Consider the following 27,162-nt stretch of genomic DNA (forward strand, 5'->3'; position numbering starts at 1 on the left):
TTCTTCCAATCATTTTCTAACAGTTCAATTTCACAGTAGGTAACAGTGCATGAATACCTGGAGTAAGTGATAAGTTAAAGAAAGGGTAAATTTATCAATCTGAAATAATTATTATTTAAAAAAATATGTAATTAGCCCATAAGTGACACATACATTTTTTAAAAAAATCCTATTTAAAAAACCTGCCTGCATTCTGAGAGCATAACAGTGGCAGGAGGGCCATTTTTAACAGATGTAACACTTTTTTTTTTTCTGGATAAAATTCATCAGAAAGTTTCGAAAGTTCACTAAAGTAAAAATGCCAGTAAATTAATATTCACAGCGTGGTGATTGGCTGGGGGGAACGGAGTACAAGGCAACTAAATGGTAATGGAAAAAAATACAATAAAAATATTAAACTACATTCCGGCTAAGATGGAGGCGTAGGCAGATATGCTTTGTTTCCCCACACAACCAAAAGAAGGATAACAACTAATTTAAAAACAAAAAATAACCACAACTGCAAGAAAATTGAACTGTACGGAAATCTGACAATGAAGGAGTTAAAGAAGAAACATTCACCCAGACTGGCAAGAAGGGTGGAGATGTGCAGCTGCGGTGGAGGGGGCGAAAGGCAAGGCAGCAGCTGGCTGGTGGACTGGGGGCAAGGTGGTGACTAGAGAACCAGGCTTTCCACATTCACATGAGGATAAACTTAGAGCAACAACCGGGGAGCAAGGCAAACCGTGCAACCCAGAATTCCAGCGTGGGGAGATAAAACCTCAGAATCTCTGGCTGTAAAAACCTCTGGGGGTGTGGCAGTGGGAGAAATGGCCATTTTCTTCAAAGTGAGGTGAAAGCCATGCAAGCCAGCAAGGGGCATTGTTCCCTCTTTGACCCCTCCCCCACATATAGCACCACAACACATCGGATGTGGGTTGTCCCACTCTGGCAAATGCCTAAGGCTCTGCCCCTTACAATGTAACAGGTGTGCTGAAACAAAGAAATATGGCCAAAATGAAAGAATGGACCAAATCTCCAGAAAAAGAACTAAGCAACAAGGAGATAGCCAACCTATGAGATGCTGAGTTCAAAACACTGGTAATCAGGATGCTTACAGAAATGATTGCGTACAGTTGCAAAGGAAGAGGTGAAGGCTATCAAAAGTGAAATAAAGGAAAATATACAGGGAACCAACAGTGAAGGGAAGGAAACCGGGACTCCAATCAACAATTTGGAACAAAAGGAAGAAATAAACATTCAACCAGAACAGAATGAAGAAACAAGAATTCAAAAAAATGAGGAAAGGCTTAGGAACCTCCAGGACGACTTTAAACACTCCAACATCCGAATCATAGGGGTGCCAGAAGGAGAAAAGGAAGAGCAAGAAATTGAAAACTTATTTGAAAAACTAATGAAGAACTTACCCAACCTGGCAAAATAGACTTCCAGGAAGCTCAGAGAGTCCCAAAGAAGTTGGACCCAAGGAACCACACACCAAGGCACATCATAATTAAGTTACCCAAGATTAAAGATAAGGAGAGAATCTTAAAAGCAGCAAGAGAAAAGGAGACAGTTACCTACAAAAGAGTTCCCATAAGACTATCAGCTCATTTCTCAAAAGAAACCTTGTAGGCAAAAAGGGTCTGGAAAGAAGTATTTGAAGTTATGAAAGGCAGGGACCTAGATCCAAGATTACTCTATCCAGCAAAGCTATCATTTAGAATGGGAGGGCAGATAAAGTGCTTCCCAGATAAGGTCAAGTTAAAGGAGCTCTTCATCACCAAGTCCTTATTATAATGAAATATTAAAGGGGGGGTATGCTGGTGGGAGAGGGTGCAGGGTAGAGGGGATAAAGGGTGGAAAAAATGGGCCAACTGTAATAGCATAATCAATAAAATATACTAAAAAATTAAAATAAATTAAAAAAGAAAATACATAAGTATTAAATAAAACCAACTGATTACAAAGAAAAAAATAATTAATTACTATTCATTCCACTTAATATTCATACTTAGTCAAGTATTGTATAATTAGTAATTTTAAACAAAATCATGAAAGTTTATAGAAGAGGTATCACTTACAAGCTGCTCCGATTTCACACCATATAACTGGATGGTCTTTGCTACGTTTTTTGATACGGCTAATGTGAGGTCTTCGTCAACAGCAGCTACATTTAGTTCACTGGACAAAATAAACAGACTTCATTATTAGCAGCACTGCTTATTAACAAACATATAAACCTAAAATCAATAACAAACATATAAACCTAAAATGAGTATGCAATATGGTAATGCTTTTTATAGATTTCATTGATTGCTTGCAAGAACTGGTTGCATTGTTGCATTTTCCCTTCCAAATTCAGCATTAGAAGACAGTGCTTTGAGATGGCTTTGTTAACGATCAGTTTCTCATTAATAAAAGCATGTCATATGTGGATTCAGGCTGTGATTATGAGAGTAAAATGTGTACAGATTGTTAAAGTTGCAACCTTGTTAATACTGAGAAGAGCAATTAGAGCCACTGCATATTACAGACATCTGCATGGAAATGACAGCTTTTGAATGGAAATGATGACCTTGGAGGACAGGGGCTAACAATATAAATTACATAGGATACATAAAGGAACTCAGTTTCTAGAAATTAATGCCAATTTATGTTATTTTGTTTAGATTTTCTAATATCTCAAAAGCATAATAAGAATTTGAAGTTTTGAATTCTTAAAGTATTTCTTTCTTGTGTTTATTTTCAACTTTAACATCGAGTTAATTGGGACATTGGAACTGACTACCAAGCCAAAAAACAAACAAACAAACAAAACCCTGGAGTGTTTACAGACACCATGGAAAGAATACTAAGAGTTGAAAACTGCATGAAAACCCACAAAGAGGTAGAAAGCGGGATAACTATTTACTATCTCTGAAGTAGCAGATTAAATTTTGGCACTGACCAGATTCTCTTTATGAAGCAATTGAAGGAGTTTGAAACAACATTAGTGCAGACTATGGGTGACAAAATGTCCTTCCAGAAGTCTGTGCAGAAAGTCTCCAGATATGTAATATGCAAAATAGAGACATTTACTGAAGAAGATACAAGATACAAGAAACATTGTACATAGGACAATGACATCTCAGTCCCTTTTCAAAGTAGGGACCTTGGGATGTCACAGAGTTCTCCCAATTGCCATCAGCTGCCCTGTTATATTTTCCTGAATCTCATTGAGTGTCTGAAATCTCTTCCCTTTCAAAGGTGATTTTAGTTTTGGGAAAAGCCAGAAGTTGAAGGGCACCAGAGGGGCTGTAGAGGGGCTGAGTCACCTGGTGATATGATGTTTCACCACAGAACTGCACGAGATATGATGCATGAGCAGGCATGATGTCATGATGAAGCTGCCCAATCACCAGTTGCCCATAGCTTTGGTCTTCTGAATCATCCAAATAATTTCCATGAATGAATGTTCAAGTTTAATGCAAAATTTGATGTAGATTCATGCTCTACTCACTCAGTCATTTTGATGCAATGGCCACACAGTACACATGCTCACTCAAGTAGCATCTACCGCCCCCACTGACTAGTACAGTGAGGTTATCACTGTTTTACCATGCACATTCCAGTCCACTCTCCTTGTCTGCCAGGTTACATTGATTTTGCGCAAACCATTCTCATTATATTTACAATGGATACACTTTTTCCACAGACCTCATATAAGAGCGAGACATAATTTCTTTAATGTTCACTTTTAAACACTGGAATAGTATGCTTATTTAAGGTCCACAGTGTATTTGATTACAGCATTGCCAAGCCACATAGAGGAATAAGAAGGATGTCTCTTTAATATTCCTATAAGAAGGTCAAAGAGACCAAGTTGAATCCAGGACTATTTTTATTGCTACCATGCTAAACAGATAGACACATTAGGGTTAAAAAAATCTCGAGTCAGAACTTTGGAAAGTCAAGATAATTGTGGAGAGATTTAGGATCAAGAGGCTGGGTGATTTAGACAATGTTAAGGTACATTTGCAGCTGGAGAGATGCTTATGTTTATCTGTGGCTTTGCAGTCTTATTCTGACATGCCACAGAATCACCACCTTCAAATTTGTAGTGTAAAATAATCTAGACATTTCTATACCTTGGTCCTATATTGACTAACTACTAGTTGTACTTCTCAAAATGTTCATTGACAAATGTAAAGACCTACTGTTATGACAATTTGTTAGCTATGGCAGGAACTGAGACAGTCGTAACTGCAAATTGATTTGGGCAGCTGTAAATATCTAAAGGCAACAGTATAATTGTACAGAGAGATCTGATCAGATCACTGGGGAGGAATAAGGAGAGCCAGTGGGAGGAGGTTTCCCAAGACATCCTAGGATGGGATTGGCTGAGAAGCTGAATGCCTCTGGATTGCATGCAATTATGAGCCAGATTTAAACCAAAAAGAGGGCAGAGACTGGCTCTCTGGCTCTCTTCCTCAAGGATGCCTGGATGACAGTGCTACAGCTGCCTGCATTTTCCAAGGACAGTATTTTGGATGGATTTTGGATGGGAGAAGACATTCTAGGGCCCAGCCTAGGATCGGCTGGCCATGCAGAGGGTGTCAGGGTTATTCTTCTTTGGGTGTTCTAGAGCAGCAGACCCCAGCCTTTTTGGTACCAGGGATCAGTTTCATGGAAGACAATTTTTCCTGGGATAGGAGGAGTTGGAGAGACAGGAGGCAGAGCTCGGGTGCTATTGTGAGTGAAGCTTCACTCCCTTGCCTGCCACTCACCTCCTGCTGTGCAGCCTGGTTCCTAACAGGCCATGAACCAGTACCAGTCCATGGTCCTGGGTCTGGGGGCCCCTGTTCTAGAGGGAACGGGTTCTGAGGCAGAAGCCTGCCATCATTCTAAAATTGTGTAGCTTTTGTATCTTATGTTGTTTTAGTTTGTAAACTAATCCTATAGAAATAAGATAATTAAAAACTAACAGGGGGAATAATAAGGGAACTCAGGAGTATAATACTTGAAATTTATTATGGCATAAAGAACTAGGCTTACTTTGCATCATGGACAAGATAAAATAATCAGAATAGACTGTTTTTAGATTGTATTTAAATGATTTTACTAATTGGAATCTCAAGTACTTCATGTGTATTCATTCACTGCAAAACTCTTAATTTCAGGACTAATTACTTGAATAATTTGCAATAAATTAAAAATATGCCACAATCATACATGAATAGCAAACTTAACAGGCATTTTAGTAACATGCCATTATATAAGAAAAATACATACCTTGCTATAGTTTTAGTAATACCATCCAATTCATCCGAAGAAGGAGGATTACGACCACCAGGAGGGAAAACCAAGTTGATAGGATCGAAGAGTCGAGATAAGGATTTTGATAGATAAGCAGCCTCATAGGGCTGTAGTGAGTCTTTTAATGCCTTTTCTGGACTGTGGGAACACAATTTATTGAAAATTAACTTAAATTATATAAAACTAAGTGCTATTATATCAGGCTGTAAGTGCCTTTCTTAAAAAATATCTCTTAAATAAAGTGTAACTCTACATGCAGAACAAGAAAAAAAATATTTAAAATGTATAAAAAAATACCAAAGTTTAAAGATAAAGAGAGAATCTTAAAAGCAGCAAGAGAAATGCAGAGTTATCTACAAAGGAGTTCCCATAAGACTATCAGCTGATTTCTCAAAAGAAACCTTGCGGGTTAGAAGGGAGGAGCTGGCAAGAAGTGTTCAAAGTATCTAGCAAAGCTCTCATTTAGAATGGAAGGACAGATAAAGTGATTCCCTGACAAGGTAAAGCTAAAGGAGTTCATCATTACCAAGTTCTTATTATATGAAATGTTAAAGGAACTTATCTAAGAAAAAGAAGATCAAAATTATGAACACTAAAATTATAACAAACTCACAAATATCAACAACTGAACCTGAAAAATAAAACAAAAACAACAAAAAAACCCTAAGCAAACAACTAGAACAGGAATAGAATCATAGATATGGAGATCATTTGGAGGGTTATCAGTGGAGGGGGGCAGGGGAAAATGGGGGAAAAGGTACAGGGAATAAGAACCATAAATGATAGGTACAAAATAAACAGGGAGGTTAAGAATAGTATAGAAAATGGAGAAGCCAAAGAACTTAATGCACAACCCATGGACATGAACTAAGGGTGGGGATTGCTGGAGGGAAGGCGGGTATGGGGTAAGAGAGGTGTCAAGAAGGACAACTGTAATAGCAAAATCAGTAAAATATACTTTAAAAAATCCATACCAAATAAATTTTTTAATCCTTAAAAAATAATAAATAAATAAATAAATATTGTTACAAATGCATTTTGTAATTAAATTTTTTAAGGACTAAACATTTTAACTTATACCTAAATTATCATACATAATATTATATTCAGCAGTACCTACTGGAGTAAGTCTGTCACTTGAAACTCAAAGAATAACACTGTGAAACCTTAATTCTATTGGGGCTACGCCTGCAGTTAGCAAATCCTGTCTTTATACAGTGTCAGGTCTGTAGAGACCTGTTCCACTAGCTCAGTGATTGCCAAGATTTTCATCTTGTGGCACATATAAACTAATTACTAAAATTCTGTGGCACACCAAAAAATATATTTTTTTGCTAATCTGACAAAAAATAGGTATAATTTTGATTGATTTACAAAAAATAATAAAAATAGTAACTACCTACCCTTTTTGCTCAAAAGTGACTTTAAAAAAAAAATCAGGTGCTTATACTTATATATAAGGAATTCTGGTACCAAGAATTAACCAATCACATACAACCTTATTAAGTGATGTGATCAGTAAGATGCAGCTCTATTATATGACCTATATATTTATGTGTCAAGACAGGGCAGTCACACTTGACAGCTATTATTATGTGGTCTGTTGTCATTTTTTAATTTGACTATCTAAGGAAAAGAGGTCAGTGCCCTTGACTGAACAGTCATATACTGAATGTTTTAAAAATTCTTGCAACACATGGTTGAAAATTGCTGCGCTAGCTCAACCCTTTTCACCCATAGCTGCCATATCCCATAAGGTTCACTGACTGACAGGGAAGTATACACACAGGCTCTTATCAGCGTTCCCATGCCAAAACTGTTATTTTCAAGAGTGAGGACAAAAATGAAACATATTTTGTTAAAGTTCTACAATCACATAAGTACATACAATTGGAGTTCTAAGATAATTAATTTTACAGTATTCTTCACAAACCAAAACTTAACCTACTAAACGCTCTTTCCTCCTTACTCTTCCCACATCTTCAATTATTTGTGTTTTCATTTAGCAATCCAATTATTGGGTCTTAAGAGTTTTCCTCTGACAATTACCATCAAATGTCTATAACCATTATTTCCATCTTACTCCTACATTTCTTACGCCTATCATTAACTCCGTATCTTCTCATATCACCCCTGTTTATGAACCTTTTGCCAGCCCTATCACTTTTCTGGTTTGCCCTACCACTGTCTTTTTCTTTCATCTTTTAAAAAATAAACCCCTCTTCATCCTAAATATTAACCTTGAAAATGACTGACCTGCTTGTTCACAAATATAAAACCCGGCTTTCTCCTTCCCACCCGTTCTGATCAACTGACAAGACCTAGAAGTCGGAATGCTCCTGGCTCCTACATCATAATTCCACAGTTATCTTTTAATACTTTCTCATTCAAGAAGTATTTCACTTAGCACACATTTAGTAGGAATACAATGCACAAGGCCTTTGTTAAGTACTGGGAAGATACAGATTTAAAATGCTTTACACTGTAGTAAAACAATGTGCAGGTGAAGTGCTAACTATAACTTCTAGAACACATGAAGACAGAAAGGCCCCAATGGGAAAAGTAAAGAACTAGTGTCTAAATCTGTCAGGAGCAATCCTCTGTTGAAGTCCATGTCTTGTCTGTCTTTCCTCCTGTCATTTACTAGCCTTAAGAAGCTTCTTCACACACACAATACAATATAAAGGTGATGTATTATAGAATTGTACTCCTGAAACCTATATAATTTTTTTAACCAATGTCAACCCAATAAATTTGAAGAAGACAGAAGAAGGAAGAAAAAGAAGTAAAGAAGACAACATTAGAAGAAAGGAAGAAGAAAGAAGAAAAGAAGAAAGAAGGAGAAGGAAAAGTTGCTTCTCCTGGCTTCCACAGAAATTTCAGCACTGAATTGTAAGTAATGAATGTTCTTCCTGTTCTCCAGTGCTGTGAGGATCCTTGGTGGCTACAATGTCAATGTGTAGTTGCCTCTCGCCAACAGAGATCTGACCTGCAACCCAGGAATGTGACCCGACTGGGGACCGAAACAGTGACCCTCTGGTTCACAGGCCAGCGCTCAATCCACTGAGCTACACCAGTCAAGGCCTACAATGTCAAAACAGGTGACTTTTCCAACTTTCTTCTGTCTTGTGTCAGAAGTCTATGTAACCTTTATTTTAACTGTACTATGGATCCTCCATATCTGAGTCAACCTTTGAACTGCTCCAACTCTAAAATCTCCAAGCTTGGGAACCCTTTCCACACCCCTACAATTCTGTTTCCTTCCCTCTCACAAATACAGTTAAGTCTCCATAATTTGCCAGGTACTTCCTACGTGCAGGAAATGTGGCAGTGAAGTGGGTTAGAAAATTCTCTGTCCTCAAAGTTTACATGTTAATGAAATTGATAATAAATAAATAAATAAATAAATAACGTTAAATGGGTTAAATATGGAATACAATGTATCTACTTGTGGTCTTTTTGAGTTAATCCTGCTTCCATTTTGTTGAGCTTCCTCAATATTTAGACTGTTGTTCTGTAATCCAATCTCTGCCTTGATTTCTCCAATCTTCCTTATATCCATGACCTTTGGAGTAGTTAGATGATACTCCCAATAACTGAGCCTCACCCACCAGGGCTCAAAAGAATATTTAAAACCCACTGCATACGCTTCCTTGTAAACTCATGATTTCAGGGGCCTGAAATATGGGTTATAGGTCTTCTTCCTCCCCAACTACTTTACTGAATTTAGTCTCCAAAAGGTGACAATGACATCCCATTAGTCAAAAACACAGGCAGTTTTTTCTCTATTGAATTTAAAAAGCAGAAAATACAAAATAAAAACTCTACCTCCTAGAGATAAACCATTCTTACCATTTGCTGTGTATATTTCCAGGTGTTTTTTAACGTAAGCATATTGATTTTAAAGACTAAAACAGAAATAGAATCATAATAGAATCATGTAGCGTGTATTATATACTTTTTGAAAAAACTAATATATTATTTGATCTTTGTAGATCAACATATGGGTTCAGTCCTCATGTCCCCTCTTCCTTTAGTCCTTATCTAATCTCCACGTTTTGCATAAAAAAGTTATTGAAGAAAATAATACAGCACTCTCCCTCCCAGGAACACGCCCATGTCTTTCTCCCCTCTTAGGCTTGCATTTCTTCAACTCTAAGGGTCCTGTTGAGACTTGCAACCAGGGCGGCAGTTGGCAGAGGCAGCTTGACCCGGGCTAACCCCCTAAACCTGTCCTCAAGGCCCCCTTTTCTCTGACTTTTCTGTGGGCTAAAGCAGCCCAGCCTCAGCTCTCCTGTTGTTTCTTCTATCCTAAGCCCTTCCTTGTTTCACTGTCCCCAGCTTTAATGAAGAAAGAAAAGAAGAGAAGAGAAATGAAAAGAAAAGAAAAGAAAAGAAAGGAAAGGAAAAGAAAGAAAATAAATAATATATAGACTCATCCTAACATTCTAGTCTGTTCATGTTCCATTTATTTTGCCAGTCAAAACTTCTACTTCCTATATTTTACCAGTCAGAACTACTTACTACAAAGGACACAATTCAACTATAAGTACTTTTTTAAAAAGTGAAAGAGAAACAAACATTTAAATATCACTCATGAATCTATCCAACATTTTCTTACAAGGTAGGTGATAATCTGTTATCTGAGTCAGCCTTTTCACTATAACTGATTTTAGTGTTTAAAGATATGCAAATCAATTGATTTGGTATGCAAATAAAAAACTGAAAATAATACTCTTTCAATATAAGAGGAAAAGTTGGCTGCTTTAAAGTTCCTGAGATGTGTGTTGTTTTCCAATGTGGCTCCTAAATATGAGTGATCTAAGAGATTTTTCAGGTTTAAATTTGAGTATATTCAGGTTTTTTCCTGTGAGACTGAGAATTTATCCTGGCATAAGATTATGTTGAGACAAATCCTTAATATGATTAAACAAACATACTCATAATCTGGATGTTTTGGTATGAATATGTCTTGCGCATCATCTTCCATGTGCTGTAGGTCAACATAGAGGTCTGTGGCTCCCGTTGCATTAAACTTTCCTTGAATATTTTGGCTGTACTGTTGAAGACGCTTCCATAAATCATTAAAAAGACGCAGTAATTTAGGGTATTCTCCTTCAAATGCCTGTTTCAAAAACATAGAAGCTGCCAAACAACAGAATAACATGCATTAGATAAATGATAAAACAATACAATGTACCATGTAAAAGTTTCGTTTTTATATAAAGATGATGGGACAAAGAGCCTACATTACAGGATAAATCAGAGAGATATTCTGGGAGGTCACTTAAGATAATGTGAGTACTGGTAATTTCCTACCCAGACTATATTCATTGCATTTGATGCGTTTGGGGGCCATATGTTTTGAAATGTAATGCATAAAGAATTAGCCAAATCAAAAATTATAATTGAAGATTTCAATTTCTTTTCTCAATGACTGATAAAGCAAGTACATATAAAATCAGTATGCATATGGAAAACCTAAACAACACACAAAATTTACTTAATTGACATTATCCAAAACAGCCAAGTACACATTATTTTCAAGTGCACATGAGTCATTTACCTAGAGAGACAATTTTTGATTCCATAAAACGGTTTGAATAAATTTAAAAGTTTTCACATCATACAAAGTATGTTCTCTAACCAAAATAGTTTGGGATTAGAAATCAGTAACAGGTATCTTTGGAAGTAAATATTTAGAACTAAAAAACATGCTTCTAAATAAATAACTCATGTTGTTCATACAAAAAATTAAAAGGGAAATTAGCAAGCATTTTGAACTCAATGGAAATTAAAATACAACATGACAATTTGTTGAATTTCACTAAAGGAATACTATGGAGAAATTTATATAAGTGTCTATGTTTGAAAAGAAGTCTCAAATCAATGACCTCATCTTCCATCTTAACATAGAAAAAGAGGAGCAGATAAATCCCAACGTAAACAGGGAAAATAAAGATCTATGCAGATATCAATAGAACAGAAAACAGAAAAAAGAATAAAAACACTGAAACCAAAAACTGGTTCTTAGAGAAGATGAGTAAAATTGACAAACCTGTAGACAGATTGGTTAGGAAAGGAGAGAAGGAACAAATTAGCCATATTAGGAATGTGAGAGCTCACCTCACTACATACGCTGCAGATGTTAAGAGGATCATAAAGGAATTATGAACTACCTTACACCAATAAATTTGACAACGTCTATGAAATGTACAGATTCCTGGAAAGACACAAACTACTAAAGCTCACTTGGTAAGAAACAGATACACTGAACAGCCTTATTATGTACTGAGCTTTTTAGTTAAAAACCTTCCCACAATGAAAATACACAGGGCCCAGATAACTGCAGTGGTAAATTCTATCAAACAATTTAAGGAAGAAATAATATCAATTGACAACTCTTTTATAAGATCGACATTACTCTGATGACAAAACCAAAAACATAACAGGAAAACAAATAAACAAAAGAATAATATCCTTCATGAATGTAGATACAAAAGTGTAGCACATCTTGTCCAAGAACATATAAAAAGAATAATACATTATGACCAATGCAGGTTATCCTAAGAATTCATAGTTGGTTTAACATTTTAAAATCAATCAATGCAAAGGGGGCTAGGATTGAGGGTGGGAGCTGGGGATGGCTGGGGTGCGGGGGAGTGGTGGAAGAGAATGGAGACAACTGTACTTGAACAACAATAAAAAAAGGTAAAATAAAGAAATAAAAAATAAATAAAAATAAAATAGTCAATCAATGTGATCCATCATGTTAACAAAGATGAAAAATATGTGATCACATAAATAGATGCAGAAGCAGCATTTGAAAAAATAAAAAGTTAATTCCTACTAAAAACTCTCAGTCTACTAGGAACAGAAGGGAATGTTCTCAACCTGATAAATGGCATCTACAAAGATCCCTCCAGCTAATGTGATCCCTATCAAGGAGCACTGCTTTTGCCCCAAAGTAAGAGGACAGCACTTCTATTTAACATTATCCTGGAGGCTCCAGTCAGTGTATTAAGACCAAGAGCAAAACAAGAGAAAAGAAAACAAACAAACAAAAAAACATTCAGCTTGGAAATCCATAAGAGATACCACTATTTTACTCACAGACATGATCATCTGTGCAGGAAATCTGATGGAATCTACAAAAAAGCTATAAGAATTAAGAGACGAATTTAACAACAGTATACGGTATAAGATCAATGTGTAAAACTCAATCATATTTCTACATACTAGCGATGAACACTAAGACTGGTATTAAAAATAATGTGATTTATAACAGCGTTAAAATATAAATACTTAGAGATATTCTAACAAAAATATGTGAAAGATCTGAACACTAAAAATAGAAAAAGCAGTGGTGAGATAAACTAAAGAAGACCTAAATAACTGAAGAGACAACATTTTCATAGGTTTGAAGGCTCAGGGTGGTTAAGATGTAAATTCTCACCAAATTTATATATTAAAATCAATGCAGCCTTTCTTTTTAGAAATTGGAAAAAAAAACCCTAAAACATATGAAAATGCAAAGGACCTACAATAACCAAAAAGAATAAAGTTGAAGAAATAATACTACCTGATTGTAAGATTTCTAAAACTACACGTCAAAATATTGTTAAAAACAGATACAGAGACAAATGACACAAAGCAGGAAGCCCAAAAATAAAACCACACATACACAAGAAAACCAAATTCTGACCAAGATGCAAATGCAATTTAGTGGACATTGGGGACATTTCAACAAAGGGTATCATGACAATTAGGTATCTACTTGAAAAGCAAAACTTCACAATTGTAACTGAATAAAAGTAAATTAATTAATTTAAAAAAATTAAAAAGAAAAGAAAAGCAAAACTTTAATTCATACCTTGCACCTCAGACAAAAATTAATACAGGAAGGACTCAAGACCTAAATATAAAACCTAAAGCTACAAATCTTCTACAAGAAAACACGAGAGAACCTTTCTGTCCTTGGGTTAGGCATGATGTAAACCTAAAAGTATGATCTATAAAACAATAAATCGATAAACTGAATGTTATCTAAATTAAAAGCATCTGCTCTTCAAAAGACACCTAAGAGAATGAAACAGTAAGTCCCAGGGTGGGAAAATAAATTTTCCATATATCTGAAAAAGGATTTGTATCTAGAATATATAAAGAACTGTCAAATCTCAATAAGAAAACAACATAATTTTTAAAGTGGGATTTTTATCAAAGAAGGTATATGAATGGCAAATAAGCACATTAAAAATAGTGAATACCTTTAGTCATTAGCAAAATGCAATTAAAGCCACAATTAGATATGACCATGTACCTGTTAGAGTGGCTAACTTTAAAAAAATCTAATGTTGGTGAGGATAGAAAAACTAGAATTCTCATATACTGTTGGTGGAAAGAAAAAACTGTATAATGATTTTGCAAGAGTCTGGTACTTCCTTAAAATCTTCAACATATATCTACCAAATGGTCAAACCATTCTTACTCTAGATGTTTATCCAATAGAAATAAAAGTATACGTCCATATAATGAGTTGTACATGAATATTCAAAGCACCTTTATTTGTAATTGCCAAAAATAAAAAATACCCCAAATGTCCAACAATAGATGAGTATAAACAAACTCTGGGACAATTAAATAAATACTATGCCCAGCAAAAAGAACACACTACAATATGGACGAATCAAAATATTGAATATAATCATGCTGCATGAAAGACAGACAAGAATACATATACATAATGCAGGCTGTCTGTATCGTTCAATCTGTACAAAGTTCCAGAATATATAAACCAATACAAAGTGACGAAAACCAGCATTTGCCTGGGGGAGGAGAAAGGAGATGGAAGGGACAGGGATTTCAAAGGGGTACAAAGGTACCTTTTGTGTTCGTTGATCTTTCCTATTGTGATGGTTTCATGGGTGTGTATACACATTGAAACTTACCAAACTGCACACTTTAAACATGTTCAGTTTACTGTATGCCAATTATGCCCTAGTAAAGCTATTTCAAAAAATTTTTATTGATTGATTTGGGGTTGGTGGGGAGAGAGAGAGAGAGAGAGAGAGAGAACATTGCTTTGTTGTTCCACTTCCACTTTTATGCATTTATTCTTGGCTGATTCTTGTGGGTACCCTGACTGAGGATCAAACCTGCAACCTCGGTGATGCTCTAACCAACTGAGCTGCTTGGCTAGGGCAAAACTGTTTCTTCTTTTTGTTAAACATCTGAGAGGACTTCTCTGAAATCCCTCCTCTCCTTAGAAGAAGCAATCCACCAAAGCCCGAGTGTCCCTACACATTTCTACAGGGTATGCTAATAGTGGGGGCCCTGGCTGCTCTTTATCCAGGCCATTTATCAGGTTCATATTTGCAGCAACCAATTTTGAGAGATGAGGTGACTTCTCCCTGCACACACAGAGCAAGCTTGCTTACTGCTTACTACAAAAGTGGTAGATGCTCACCTGCGACAGGAACTCACAGCAGGCATACCGACCACTTGGGCTCCATATTTTGTCTCCCAATGAGACTTGGAGAAATAGGGAACCAATAACATTTGAGGCTCATGATCCTTGTTGTGCTCCTTTTGCTCTGATTCAGGAGTCTACTGTCTTCTGACAACATTCAGCAAACTTTGGCAGGCTAGCCAAACCCTATTCCTTTGGTTACTTTCATAAACAATCTGTTCTTTGCCTTCTTGGCATTCACCGCAATTTCTAATTATATTTGCCTAAAGACAGTTTTCCCTACTTCACTGTAAACTCCATTAGGACAAGAACAATGCTTGTCTTCTTCAATGCATATTTGGTACTCAGCACAATGCCTGAAATAGTTGAAATTAAGTAAATATTTTCTTTTTAAAAATAAAGATTATTTATTTATTTTAAGGGAGAGGGGAAGGGAGGGAGAAAGAAAGGGAGAGAAACACTGATGTGAGAGAGAAAAACTGATTGGTTGGCTCCTGCACAAGCTCCATCCAGGGACCAAACTTGCAACCCAGGCAGGTGCCCCGATGGAGAATTGAACCCACAACCTTTTGGTTTGTGGGACAACTCCCAACCAACTGAGCCATACTGGCCAGGGCACTACCAGCTACTCTGGAGCAAATCACAGACATCAATACATTTTGTTATGGAGCAAGGGCTTGTTGCCCAATGCACACAGAAGACAATACTATCACACTGGCTTCTGAGAAAAGACAAAGCTTTCTTGCCAGGCTGAGAGGCCAGGAGATAGGAGGCAAAACTCAAATCTGTCTCTCTAATCAAGAATTTGGGGTGGAATTGAAGGGGTTAGGGAAGGATGAGGTGGGTTGGTATGTGGAAGCACTGGTGGGACAGGTTTCATTGGCAGAGCTTTGGAATTAGACCATTTGTGGCAAGCTGTAGGAAGGGACTTTAGCACCAGATCTTCCTGGACAATGGACCAGTTGCTTCTGAAAGGGTTCCTGTGTTCAAGTTCTGGTCATGCTCCTATGTTTTGGTTCTGTCAAAGGGAGAGAGACTTTGGTTCCTGGTGTAACTGGAGGCCAAAATTCTCACCTTTGCACCTTTTTTGGCTGCATAACTTGTGTTTTTGGTCTGTTGTCTTTGAAACACAAACTTAGTATCTTGTTAGAAACAGGATAGGACCAATTTGAACTGGTTCAGTGGTTATAATTTCATTCATAAATATTTCAGCATGCATCTCTAATAAGTAAAGACTATTAAAAAATAACAATGCTTTTATCACACTTTACAATAACAATCAGTGCTCACATTTGCCTGATTGACTAGTGATTTTTTAATGGTTTGTTTGATTTAGTACCCATAAATAGTCCACATATTATAATTAGCAGATATATCATCAAGCCTGATTTATAGTTTCTTTTTATTACTTTTAATTCTTTGAGAAACTGGGTCATATATCCTACATTTTCCCACAATCTAGATTTCGCTGATTGTACCCATCTGATCCCAGTATTTTCCGTAAATTATCAGTTGGATCTAAAATAGTGCATTTCAACTTTGGCTGCCCATCTTGATGCTTAGATTTAGCCCTCAGAGACTTTAATGTAATTGCAGCCAAGGATTTGGGATTTTACAACATTCTCCAAGTGATTCTATATTTATGAGCGTGGGAGGGGGTAGAGGGAGAGAGAAAGAGAGAAAGAAAGAAATTGATTTGCTGTTCCAATTATTTATGCATTTATTGGTTAATTCTTGTATGTGCCTTGACTGGGTATCAAACCCACAACCCTAGTGTTTCAGGACAATGCTCGAACCGACTGTACTACCTACCCCTGTGATAGATGAGCGGTTGTGATCAGATTCCTGGTTTATAATTTCTGACAAGACTAGTAATATGCAGTGTCTGAACTTGTGTACTGTTTGTGTTTTTATATTCGCAGTCATTAATAATCACTGACTAGATCTACTAGGAGATTTCAAAATAAATAAGTTTTAAAATTCTTTGTGCATTTATTACAGGCAATACTTTTATAAATAGATACTTCTGCCATCAATTATTTGGTTTATTTGAGATATCATTTGTACAGGAAAGGCAGAAAAAAAGTTTGATATTTTTCCCTGTAATAACCATTTTTCAAAGTAAGAAGTAAGTTCCATGTAACCACTCATCAGGGGTAACCACCAAGTGTTTCAGTATGAACTCAGGGATTTAGGAATATTTTATGGGTTTCAATCCCTTTTGATTGTTATTCTATTGATGCTAAACTTATTCCACATTTAGTAGATATCTACTCAAATTGCTTCCTTGGTCCTTTAAATACAACCCTAATAGTTTTTGGTATCTTCCTTGCTTTTAGGTGCACAGGGTTACAGAACTGTCCTGCACATTTCCTGGCCCAAACCCAGAATCAGTCATTTCTTCAAGGATCCCTGGTTCCTTTTAATGGGAAATCATGTTAAAAACCACAACATGTGTATAAGAGGAGTTTAGTACTGTTTAAATGGTCACTATTTCTAGGCCTTTTCAGTGGACAGAGACATAAAATGTATGGTAATCAAATTATATATTTTCAAAGAAAAAAAACACCTACTCAAGTGATCTCATTTTATACTTTTTCCTCCCATGTTGAAAATCCTGATTCACTATGATGCCAACATAATTATTCATTTAGTTTATCCCCCACTACATACACAGTGGTCTGATGATGATGATGATGATGATGCCATCCATAACATGACTATTGAAAAGGGTTCATGGGGTTTTTGGAAGATCTTGTCCTTGACATATATCCCAGTAGGGCTACAAAAACAAATTACTGTGTTTTAATAAAGCAGTTAAATAACTAAAAAGTCAAATGAAGAAGTTCCTCTCTATGTGGTTATAACACCAATTAGACACACACTTACATTAAGATTTGCCTTTTTACTTTTGACTTTTAGTAATTTCTTCTTTCATTTCACTTTTGTTTTATGACTATATAAAATATCTACATGATTTCAAAGTTAAATCTACACAACAAAATATATTTAAATAATTCTACTTTGTATACCTGTTCTCTTCAATGTATTCTTCACATGCACCCTCCTGCCCCCCGCTATTGGTAAGCATTTTTCTGGAGTTTAGGGTTTATCCTTCCACTTCTTAAAATTATAAGCAAAAATGTACATGTATTGATGCTATGCCCTTTCCTAGGTAAACAACAGCATGCTGTATACATTTCTCAACTTTCTTTTTTAAACTTAATATTTCTTCAAGATTGCTCTATAGTAGTATATAAAGATATTCCTTATTCCTTTTTTGTTAAATTCCTCATTCCTTTTTATAGCTGCACAGCACTCCATTCTATGGATACACTGTAGTTTAACTAATCCCCTAGTGATGAACATTTGAGTGTTTCTAGTTTTTTTCTATTCCAAATGATGATGCAGTTAATAGCCTTGTAAATATGTCTTTTCATATATTTGCTAGTGCATCTATGGAATAAATCCTGAGTAAAAAACCAAATGCCTATATAATTTTCCTCCATAAGGTTTATATGCTAATTAACTGTGTGAGTGACCATTTCCCCATATCCCATACACTTGCCAAGAGAGTGTGGTTTGAAATTTTTTTCATTTTTTGCTAATTTTATAGATAAGAAATGGTGTCTCTATGTACTTTTATTTTTCATTTCTCTATTTATGCATGACATTGAGCATCTTTTCAAATACTTAAAGAGATATCTGGGAGAACCAAGATGGCGGTGTAGGTAGACACACTACGCTTCCTTGCACAACCAGAACTGACAGAAAATCGAACAGCAAGGAAGTCCGACACCAAGTAGATAAAAAGAAACATACATCCAGACCGGTAGGAGGGGTGGAGACAGGCAGCTGGGGTGGAGAGGACTCGCGTGGCTGTGGCGGGACCAAGACTGGCGGAGTGTGGGACAAACAGGGCAGGCAGTCTGACCACTAGCAGACCCTGCGGCCCCACATTCGCGCACAGATAAACTGAGAGGGCCGGAATCACAGTGGAAGAGAAAGGGGCAGGCAGAGCAGCGGGTAGTACCCTGCTGCCCCACACTTGCGCACAGATAAACTGGGACCAACTGCAGGGAGTGAAGCAGACCGCGCAACCCAGGGCTCCAGTGCGGGGGGGGGGGGGGGGGGGGGGGGGGGGGGGGCGGGCGGGCGGGAATAAAGCCTCAGACCTCTGATTGAAAGCGCCTATGGCGGTTGCGGTGGCAGCAGGAGAGACTCCCAGCCTCATAGGAGAGGTCGTTGGAGAGACCCACAGGGGCCTGGAGTGTGAACAAGCCCACCCACTCGGGAACCAGCAACAGAGGGGCCCAGTTTGATTGTGGGTAGCAGAGTGAAAGATTGAAATCCGGAGGAGAGTGAGGCGGGCGCCATTGCTCCCTCTCGGCCCATCCCCCACATACAGCCTCACAGCGCAGCAACCAGCGTTACCCCGCCCGGGTGAACACCTAAGGCTCCGCCCCTTAAAGTAACAGATGCACCAAGACAAAACAAAAAAAAGGTCCGAATGTCAGAACACTTCAAAGCTCCAGAAAAAATACAACTAAGCGAGGAAGAGATAGCCAACCTATCAGATGCACAGTTCAAAACACTGGTAATTAGGATGCTCAGAGAATTGGTTGAATTAGGTCGCAAAGTAGATGAAAAAATGAAGGCTATGCTAAGAGAGACAAAGGAAAATGTACAGGGAACCAATAGTGATGTGAAGGAAACTGGGACTCAAATCAACGGTGTGAACCAGACGGAAGAAAGAAACATCCAACCAGAAAAGAAGGAAGAAACAAGAATTCAGAAAAGTAAGGAGAGGCTTAGGAACCTCCAGGACATCTGGAAACGTTCCAACATCCGAATTATAGGGGTGCCAGAAGGAGAAGAGGAAGAACAAAAAATTGAAAACTTATTTGAACAAATAATGAAGGAGAACTTCCCTAATCTGGCAAAGGAAATAGACTTCCAGGAAGTCCAGGAAACTCAGACAGTCCCAAAGAAGCTGGACCCAAGGAGGAACACACCAAAGCACATCATCATTAGATTACATAAGATTACACAGAAGGAGAGAATCTTAGAAGCAGCAAGAGAATAGGACACAGTTACCTACAAAGGGGTTCCCATAAGACTGTCAGCTGATTTCTCAAAAGACACCTTACAGGCAAGAAGGGGCTGGCAAGAAGTATTCCAAGTCATGAAAGGCAAGGGCCTACATCCAAGATTATTGTATCCAGCAAAGCTATCATTTAGAATGAAAGGGCAGATAAAGTGCTTCTCAGATAAGATCAAGTTAAAGGAGTTCATCATCACCAAGCCATTATTATATGAAATGTGAAAGGGACTTATCTAAGAAAAAGAAGATAAAAAATAATGAACCGTAAAAATGACAGCAAACTCACAGTTATTAACAAACACACCTAAAACAAAACCAAAAGAAAACTAAGCAAACAACTAGAACAGAAACAGAACCACAGAAATGGAGATCACATGGAGGGTTATCAATAGGGGATTGGGAGGGGGAGAGGGGGGGAAAGGTACAGAGAATAAATAGCATAAATGATAGGTGGAAAATAGACAGGGGGAGGGTAAGAATAGTGTAGGAAATGTGGAAGCCAAAGAACTTATATGTATGATTCATGGACATGAACTATAGGGGGGGAATGTGGGAGGGACGGGGTGGGTAGGATGGAGTTGAGTGAAGGGGCGGAAATGGGACAACTGTAATAGCATAATCAATAAGTATATCAAAAAAAGATATCTACATCTTTTCTTTAAGGTTGTTTGCCTTTTTCTTCTCAGCTTTTTATACATAAGGATTACTAACTCCTTTTCTTTGGTGTACATTATAGATGTTGTTCTAGTTTGCGTTGTCTTTTTATTTTGATTATGCTTGTCTTGACATGTAAAATTTTTAATATAATGAACTACCAGTCTTTTATTCATTGATTCTGGACATAAAACTGTTAGAGAAGCTTTCCCAATTCTTAGCTTACTCACTTATGTTTAATTCTAGCCTTTGAATGTTTTAATAGTTTACATTTAATTATCTTTTATGATTTTTTGCTTAATCCCTTCACCTATTTCATAAACCAGTCCTCAATCTCACCCCCTCCAACAAGAGCTGCCAGTCTGTTTTCTGTATCTATGAGTCTGTTTCTACTTTGTTTATTTATTTTCTTTATTAGATTCCACATATGAGTTATAAGTGAAATCATTTGGTATTTATCTTTCTCTGACTGGCTTACTTCACTTATCTCATTGTGGCCTCAATTTACATTTCTCTGGTAGTTAGTGATGTTGAGCATATTTTTCACATGTCTATTGGCCATTTGTATGTCCTCTTTGGATAAGTGTCTATTCAGGTCCTTAGCCCATTTTTAAATTGGATTATTTGTTTGTTTGTTTGGGTTGAAGTTTTTGAGTTCTTTATAAAATCTGGATATGTCATTGACAAGTATGGTCTTCTTATGAGATATATCATTGGCAAATATGGTCTCCCATTCAGTGGATTGTCTTTTTATTTAATTAATTAATTAATTAATTAATTTTTAGAGAAGGGGGAAGAGAGGGAGAAAGAGAGAGAGGAACATCAAGATGTAGTTGCCTCTCAGCCCTCTACTGGGGACCTGCCCTGCAACCCAGGCATGTGCCCTGACTGGGAATGGAACCAGTGACCCTTTGTTTCTCAGGCTGGCACTTGATCCACTGAGCCACACCAGCCAGGGCTGTCTTTTAATTTTGTTGATGGTTTCTTTTGCTGTGTAAAAACTGTTTAGTTTGATGTAGTCCTATTGATTTTTTATTTTGTTTCCCTTGCCTGAGGATATATCAGAAAAAAATGTTGCTACAAGAAACGTCTGAGATTTTACTGCCTATGTTTTCCTCTAGGAGTTTTATGGTTTTGAATCTTACATTTAAGACTTTAATCTATTTTGAGATTATTCTTGTGTGTGATATAAGTTGGTGGTGTACCTTCATTTTTTGTATGTATCTGTCCAATTTTCCCAACACCATTTATTGGCTAGAGTATCTCTACCCCATTGTATGCTTTGCCCCCTTTGTGAAATACTAACTGATCATAAAGACATTCATTTATTTCTGGACTCTGTTCCACTGATCTATATGCCTGTGTTTATGCGGTACCATGCTGTTTTGATTACTATGGATTTGTAGTATAGTTTGTTATCAGGTAGTATGATACCTCCGATTATGTTCTTCTTTTTCAAGATTGCTGAGGCCATTTGGGGTCTTTTGTGATTCTATATAAATTTTTGGAATATTTGTTGTGGTTTTGTGAAATATGCCATTGGAATTTTAATAGGAATTACATTGAATCTATAGATTGCTTTGGGTAGTATGAACATTTTTAATGGTGTTAATTTTTCCTATCCTTGAACACAACATATACTTCCACTTATTTGTATCTTCTTCAATTTCCTTCTTTTTCAGTATAATTTTCCAAGTAGAGGCCTTTAACATCCTTGATTAAATTTATTATTCCTAGGTACCTTATTTTTTTTGTTGCGATTACAAATGGGATTGTTTTCTTAGTTTTCCTTTCTGATAGTTCATTATTGGTGTAAAAATGCCACTGATTTCTGAGTAATAACTTTGTATCCTGCTACTTTACTGAATTCATTTATCAGTTCTAGAAGTTTTTTGGTGGAGTCTTTAGGATTTTCTGTATATAGCATCATGTCATCTGCAAATAATATCAGCGTTACTTCTCCCTTTCCAATTTGGATGCCTTTTATTTTTTCTTTTGTCTAATTGCTGTGGCTAGGACTTCCAGTACTGTGTTGAATAAGAGTGGTGAAAGTGGACATTCTTGTCTTGTTCCTGATCTTAAGGAAACACCTTTAGTTTCTGCCCACTGAACATGATGTTGGCTATGGGTGCATTTAATTCTTTAATCCAATTCCAATTTACCCTGATATGTGAGATATGCTGGAGATTTTTACTGTTTCTATCTCACTCTACTGTTCAACTCTGAGCACTTTATCCATTTCTTTAACTACTGGATCCACTCATTTGTCCACTCCACCAATCTTCGTGGAGGATTTCTTAGTCTTATGTTTGCTTTCTTATTTTATCTCAATGAGAACTGTTTCATATTTTATAACTAATGATATAAAATCCTTATTGCAAAGAATCAAATTAAGTTATAAAGAAAAAAGTAAGGTGGGGATGGCTAGGGTGGGGGAGTGGGAGGGGACCAAAAAAAGAGAAAAAGTAAAAATTATTTGATATCCTATTATCTTATGATAATCGTCCTAATATTCTTGCATCATCATTTCATGTCCCTGTTTATCATTTATATATACTGTTTTTTTATTTTAATTATTGATTTTAGAGAGAGAAGGAAGAGAGAGAGAGAGAGAGAGAGAGAGAAAGAAAGAGAAAGAAACACTGATTTGTTGTTTCACTTATTTATACATTCATTGGTCTCGTATGTGCCCTGACAAGGGATTGAACTCACAACCTTGGGGTATCTGGGTGATGGTCTAACCAGCTGAGCTATCTGGCCAGGACTATTGTCGTTCTAATGGTACTTTGTATTAGGGTCTTAGTTAGCTTATATGTTGTTACTAATTTTTTAATGGAAGCACTTTTATTCTTAAAGTTTGTTTTCTCCTCAGACTTCCACCTAATTCTTAAAGCCTTTAAATATTAATTTAACACTTTGGGGTCCAGTTTAACAGAATGCCTATTATGCATTGCACCCTGGACACTGTGCTCTGTGATAGGAATATAATACGGAACCAAGTTACACAGAGAGCAACTTCACCTGGAGCCAAGTGGGAAATACAGATAATCGAGGAGATGAGCCATTATAATGCAGTGAGGTACGTCCTAAATTGGGGGCATACAAAAGTGTTTGGGAGCAGATAGAGGATGCCATACCCATTTCTGAATGCATGGGATGGAGGTGTCTGAAACACTTCATTTCTAAACTGAGACTGGAAAGACGAGTCTGAGTTGTCCAGATGAATGGGAGGATTAAAATATGTGTTTCAGGTACTTGTAAATACTGAGAAGATAGACAGTGATTTGTCCAAAACCTAAAGCTCAAGTACAGAGACGAAAAATTAGGGTAAAAAAAAAATGAGTGCTGAAGAGATAGTAAAGGACCAGAAAAATCATGTTTGGAATCTATTCTGAGAGTAATGTGGGAAGAAGAGTAGAGGCAGACTAGTGGTCCCATTGTAACAATTAAAGAAGCCATACCTATTTAAAAATTAAAGCTGGCCCAAGCAGAAAACCTCTGCTAGAGAAGAGAAAATCTAGGAAAGCTTCTAGTGGTTCACGGAATTGGACTGAAAATTTTGAAACTCAAGAAATCTCAAACCAAGTTTCCCATGGAAGATTTACTTTATCTATGGAGTTGCAAGTGAAGCTGAAAACTAGGTCTAAAGCTTTCAAGAGCAGATGTAAAATATCCTTCATATTTATGGAAACGTATCTTAGGAGACAAGAACCAGTTTGGGGGGAAAATGTGGCACAAGCACAGGCAGGTCTTTCTTTCCATGAAGACATTTACATGGTGCTGAAATTTCATGAGGTGGGAGGCTGAAGAGTTTCTCTGGAAACCTGTGGTTGGCAGAGCTAGATCCACCTCAGTACTACAGGGCTGAGAAGACAAAGACCTTCTGACTTCTTAATTAAAAACCTGAGAGGCCCTGGCCGGCGTGGCTCAGTTGGTGGGAACGTCATCCCGTACACCAAAAGGTCTTGGACAGGTTCCATTCCTGGACAAGGCACAAACCAAGGTTGCAGGTTTGGTCCCTGATCAGGAGGACATGTGCGAGAGGCAACTGATTGACATTCCCCTCTCATATCAGTGTTTCTCTCTCTCTCTCTCCCTCCCTTCACCTCTCTCTAAAATCAATAAGCATGTCCTTGGGTGAGGATTTAAAAACTAAAGCCTGGGAGAGGCATGTCCAAGAAAAAGGGAGAGTTAGGGATAGACTAAGTCTATGTACAACTAGAATACCCAAGGGAGAAAAAAACAACTCAACAAAATACTTCAGAATATGTAAATAAAATCCTGTAACTCAATACGACCAGCAGACAATTCTACAGAAAACAAACAGACACTTTGTAAAGGAGCATATCCAAATGGCCCATAGAAAATAAAGGATATGTATCATTAATCACACAAAAATTAAAACTACAATATGATTTGACTAAATGTTCACCAGAATAGCTAAAACAAAAACACAGAAAATACCAGGTGCTGACAAGGATATGAACTCTCAGATACTGGCGCTGGGAATTTAAATTGGTATAACAACACTGGCATACACTGGCAGTATCCAAAGCAGAACATATGCATACTCTATCACCTACTGTATTAGTTTTCTACACTTGCTGTAACAAATTACCACAAACTTGGCGGCTTAAAACAACTTAAATGTATTATCTTGCAGTTCTGAAGATTAGAAATACAGGATACAAATCTGGACTCACTGAGCCAACAGCAGGGTGTGAGAAAAGCTGTGTTCCTTCTGAAGGTTCTAGGGAGTTTTTCCTTCACTTTTCCACCTGCCTACTTCCTTGGCTCGTGGTCCCCTTCACGCAACTGTATCGTTCTGACCTTTGTTTCCATGAACATCTCCTCCTTTGTTAAGTTCTTAAGCTTTTATTAAAAAGCACTAACATCTTTTCTTCCTTGGTTCCTCCTCCTTTCCCTTCCTTCATTCCATTCAACAAGAGTTTATTGATGCCCTACTTTGAATCAGGTGCTCTTTGGGTCATTAAGGATACTGCTACGATAAAAATAGTATCACGTGTCTTAAGGGGATTGCATTCTAGTGGGGTGAGCGTGTGGTGGTGGCAGGGGGAATGGGTCCAGATATAATAAAGTGAAATATTAGAAAATGATGAGAGATATGGAAAAAATAAAGCAAAGTAAGAGCGATGAGATATTTTGGGAAAATCATCAGACTACAAAGAATTATGTATTCATTCGAAAGAGTTCAAAATGGTAATGTTTATTATGCTTGTTTCCATTGAGACTTAAAAAAATATGTATTATAATCCAACAGGTTGGTGAACAAATATTATCTGGAAACTACAATAGAAAAATAACAGACACAGAGCTTCAAATCATGTTGGAAATAACTACCACCCACAGATAATTAAAGGAGATTTCCTATAGAGGACATTTTAAATCTTCATGATGATAGGTTCAGGTCTCTAACCATTTTTGGTAAAGTAAATTCATTGCTTGTCAAACCCCTGGATTCTATTTCATTGTATCTGGGAGGTTTTCTTTTTCTAAGCATGAGCATTGTAATCAGAAAGAACATGTTCCTGACCAGAAAAATTTCTCTTTAGATATTTTCTGCCCAAGTAATACTTAGTGTGGGGTCAATGGACATGGCCCTTCCCCCTCCCATGACTCGAGGGCTGGTGAGACAAACTGGCCACAAGGGATGGGTACTGTTTTAGGACTGGATTGCAACTCCCTCCTTATCTCCTTTTGGGAGTGGCTTCTTGTCCTGTGACTGCTTCTTGATCCTTTCACAAACTGTGGTAATGTAGTTTATAGTCACACACAGGACACATACCTCCTTTGTCTGGGACCCCTTATAATGAGCCTCAGACTGGAGGAGGTGTGGTCTCTGTGGCACCAATCCGCCACCCTTGGTGCACTCCCCTGTAAAGTGAGTATGGATGGCATGTCCATGCCTGCTAGTGCACCGGGTGGTTATTTTTTGGAAAATCAAGAACACTTAAGCAGCTCCTGGGTTTGGGGCTCCTGTGCAACACTAAGACAATCTGTTACATTATGTAGCATCTTCAACTCTGCAGATGGTTGAATTTCCTTAATATTTTTGTCTGTAATTTTAAGTACTACAGTACACATCAGGGACTGTATGTGCAATGTTAATGAAAGGTGCTTTGCAGAAAACTTACTTTGGAGTTATCCCAAAGGTACTTATTAAAGTAATAATGCTATAGAAGTAACAGACCACTCTGAATATGAACTATCAACGGGATTTTTAAAAATTCTCAACCAAGGACATGCTTATTGATTTTAGAGATCAATAAAGGGGAAGAGAGGGAGAGAGAGGGGGAGAAAAACATTAATGTGAGAGAGAAACATATCAGTTGCCTTCCATATGTGCCCTGGCTGGGAACCGAACCAGCAACCCAGGCATGTTCCCTGACCAGGAATCAAACCTGTGGCCTTTTGGTTTACGGGATAAAGTTCTAATCAACTGAGCCACACCAGCCAGAGCTCAATGGGATTTTTGCTTAAAAATATTATACTTCCTTTCAGTAGTTTCTTTGACTACACAAGCCAGATAGGTCCCATTAAGATAAGAATTGAAAAACATACACTGGATTTTGGTAATCAGAGGTAGGTCATTACTTATATTAATTTCAATAAAATGGTGGAAGACAAACAGAGTACA

At 37.2% G+C, this 27,162-nt stretch overlaps 1 protein-coding gene across 1 annotated transcript in view; it reads right to left on the reverse strand.

Annotated features, from left to right (window-relative positions):
- Positions 1-27,162, reverse strand: part of COG5 (component of oligomeric golgi complex 5) — a 333,141-nt gene that overhangs the window by 82,185 nt on the left and 223,794 nt on the right. Inside the window, exons 12-14 of the mRNA XM_024557957.4 lie at positions 10,218-10,422; positions 5,254-5,415; positions 2,064-2,163 (exon numbers count right to left, since the gene is read on the reverse strand). Coding sequence (XP_024413725.2) covers positions 2,064-2,163; positions 5,254-5,415; positions 10,218-10,422 — 467 coding nt within the window. The remainder of the gene's footprint in view (positions 1-2,063; positions 2,164-5,253; positions 5,416-10,217; positions 10,423-27,162) is intronic.

This window comes from Desmodus rotundus, chromosome 6 (assembly GCF_022682495.2).
Source record: "Desmodus rotundus isolate HL8 chromosome 6, HLdesRot8A.1, whole genome shotgun sequence".
Classification (NCBI taxonomy): domain Eukaryota; kingdom Metazoa; phylum Chordata; class Mammalia; order Chiroptera; family Phyllostomidae; genus Desmodus; species Desmodus rotundus.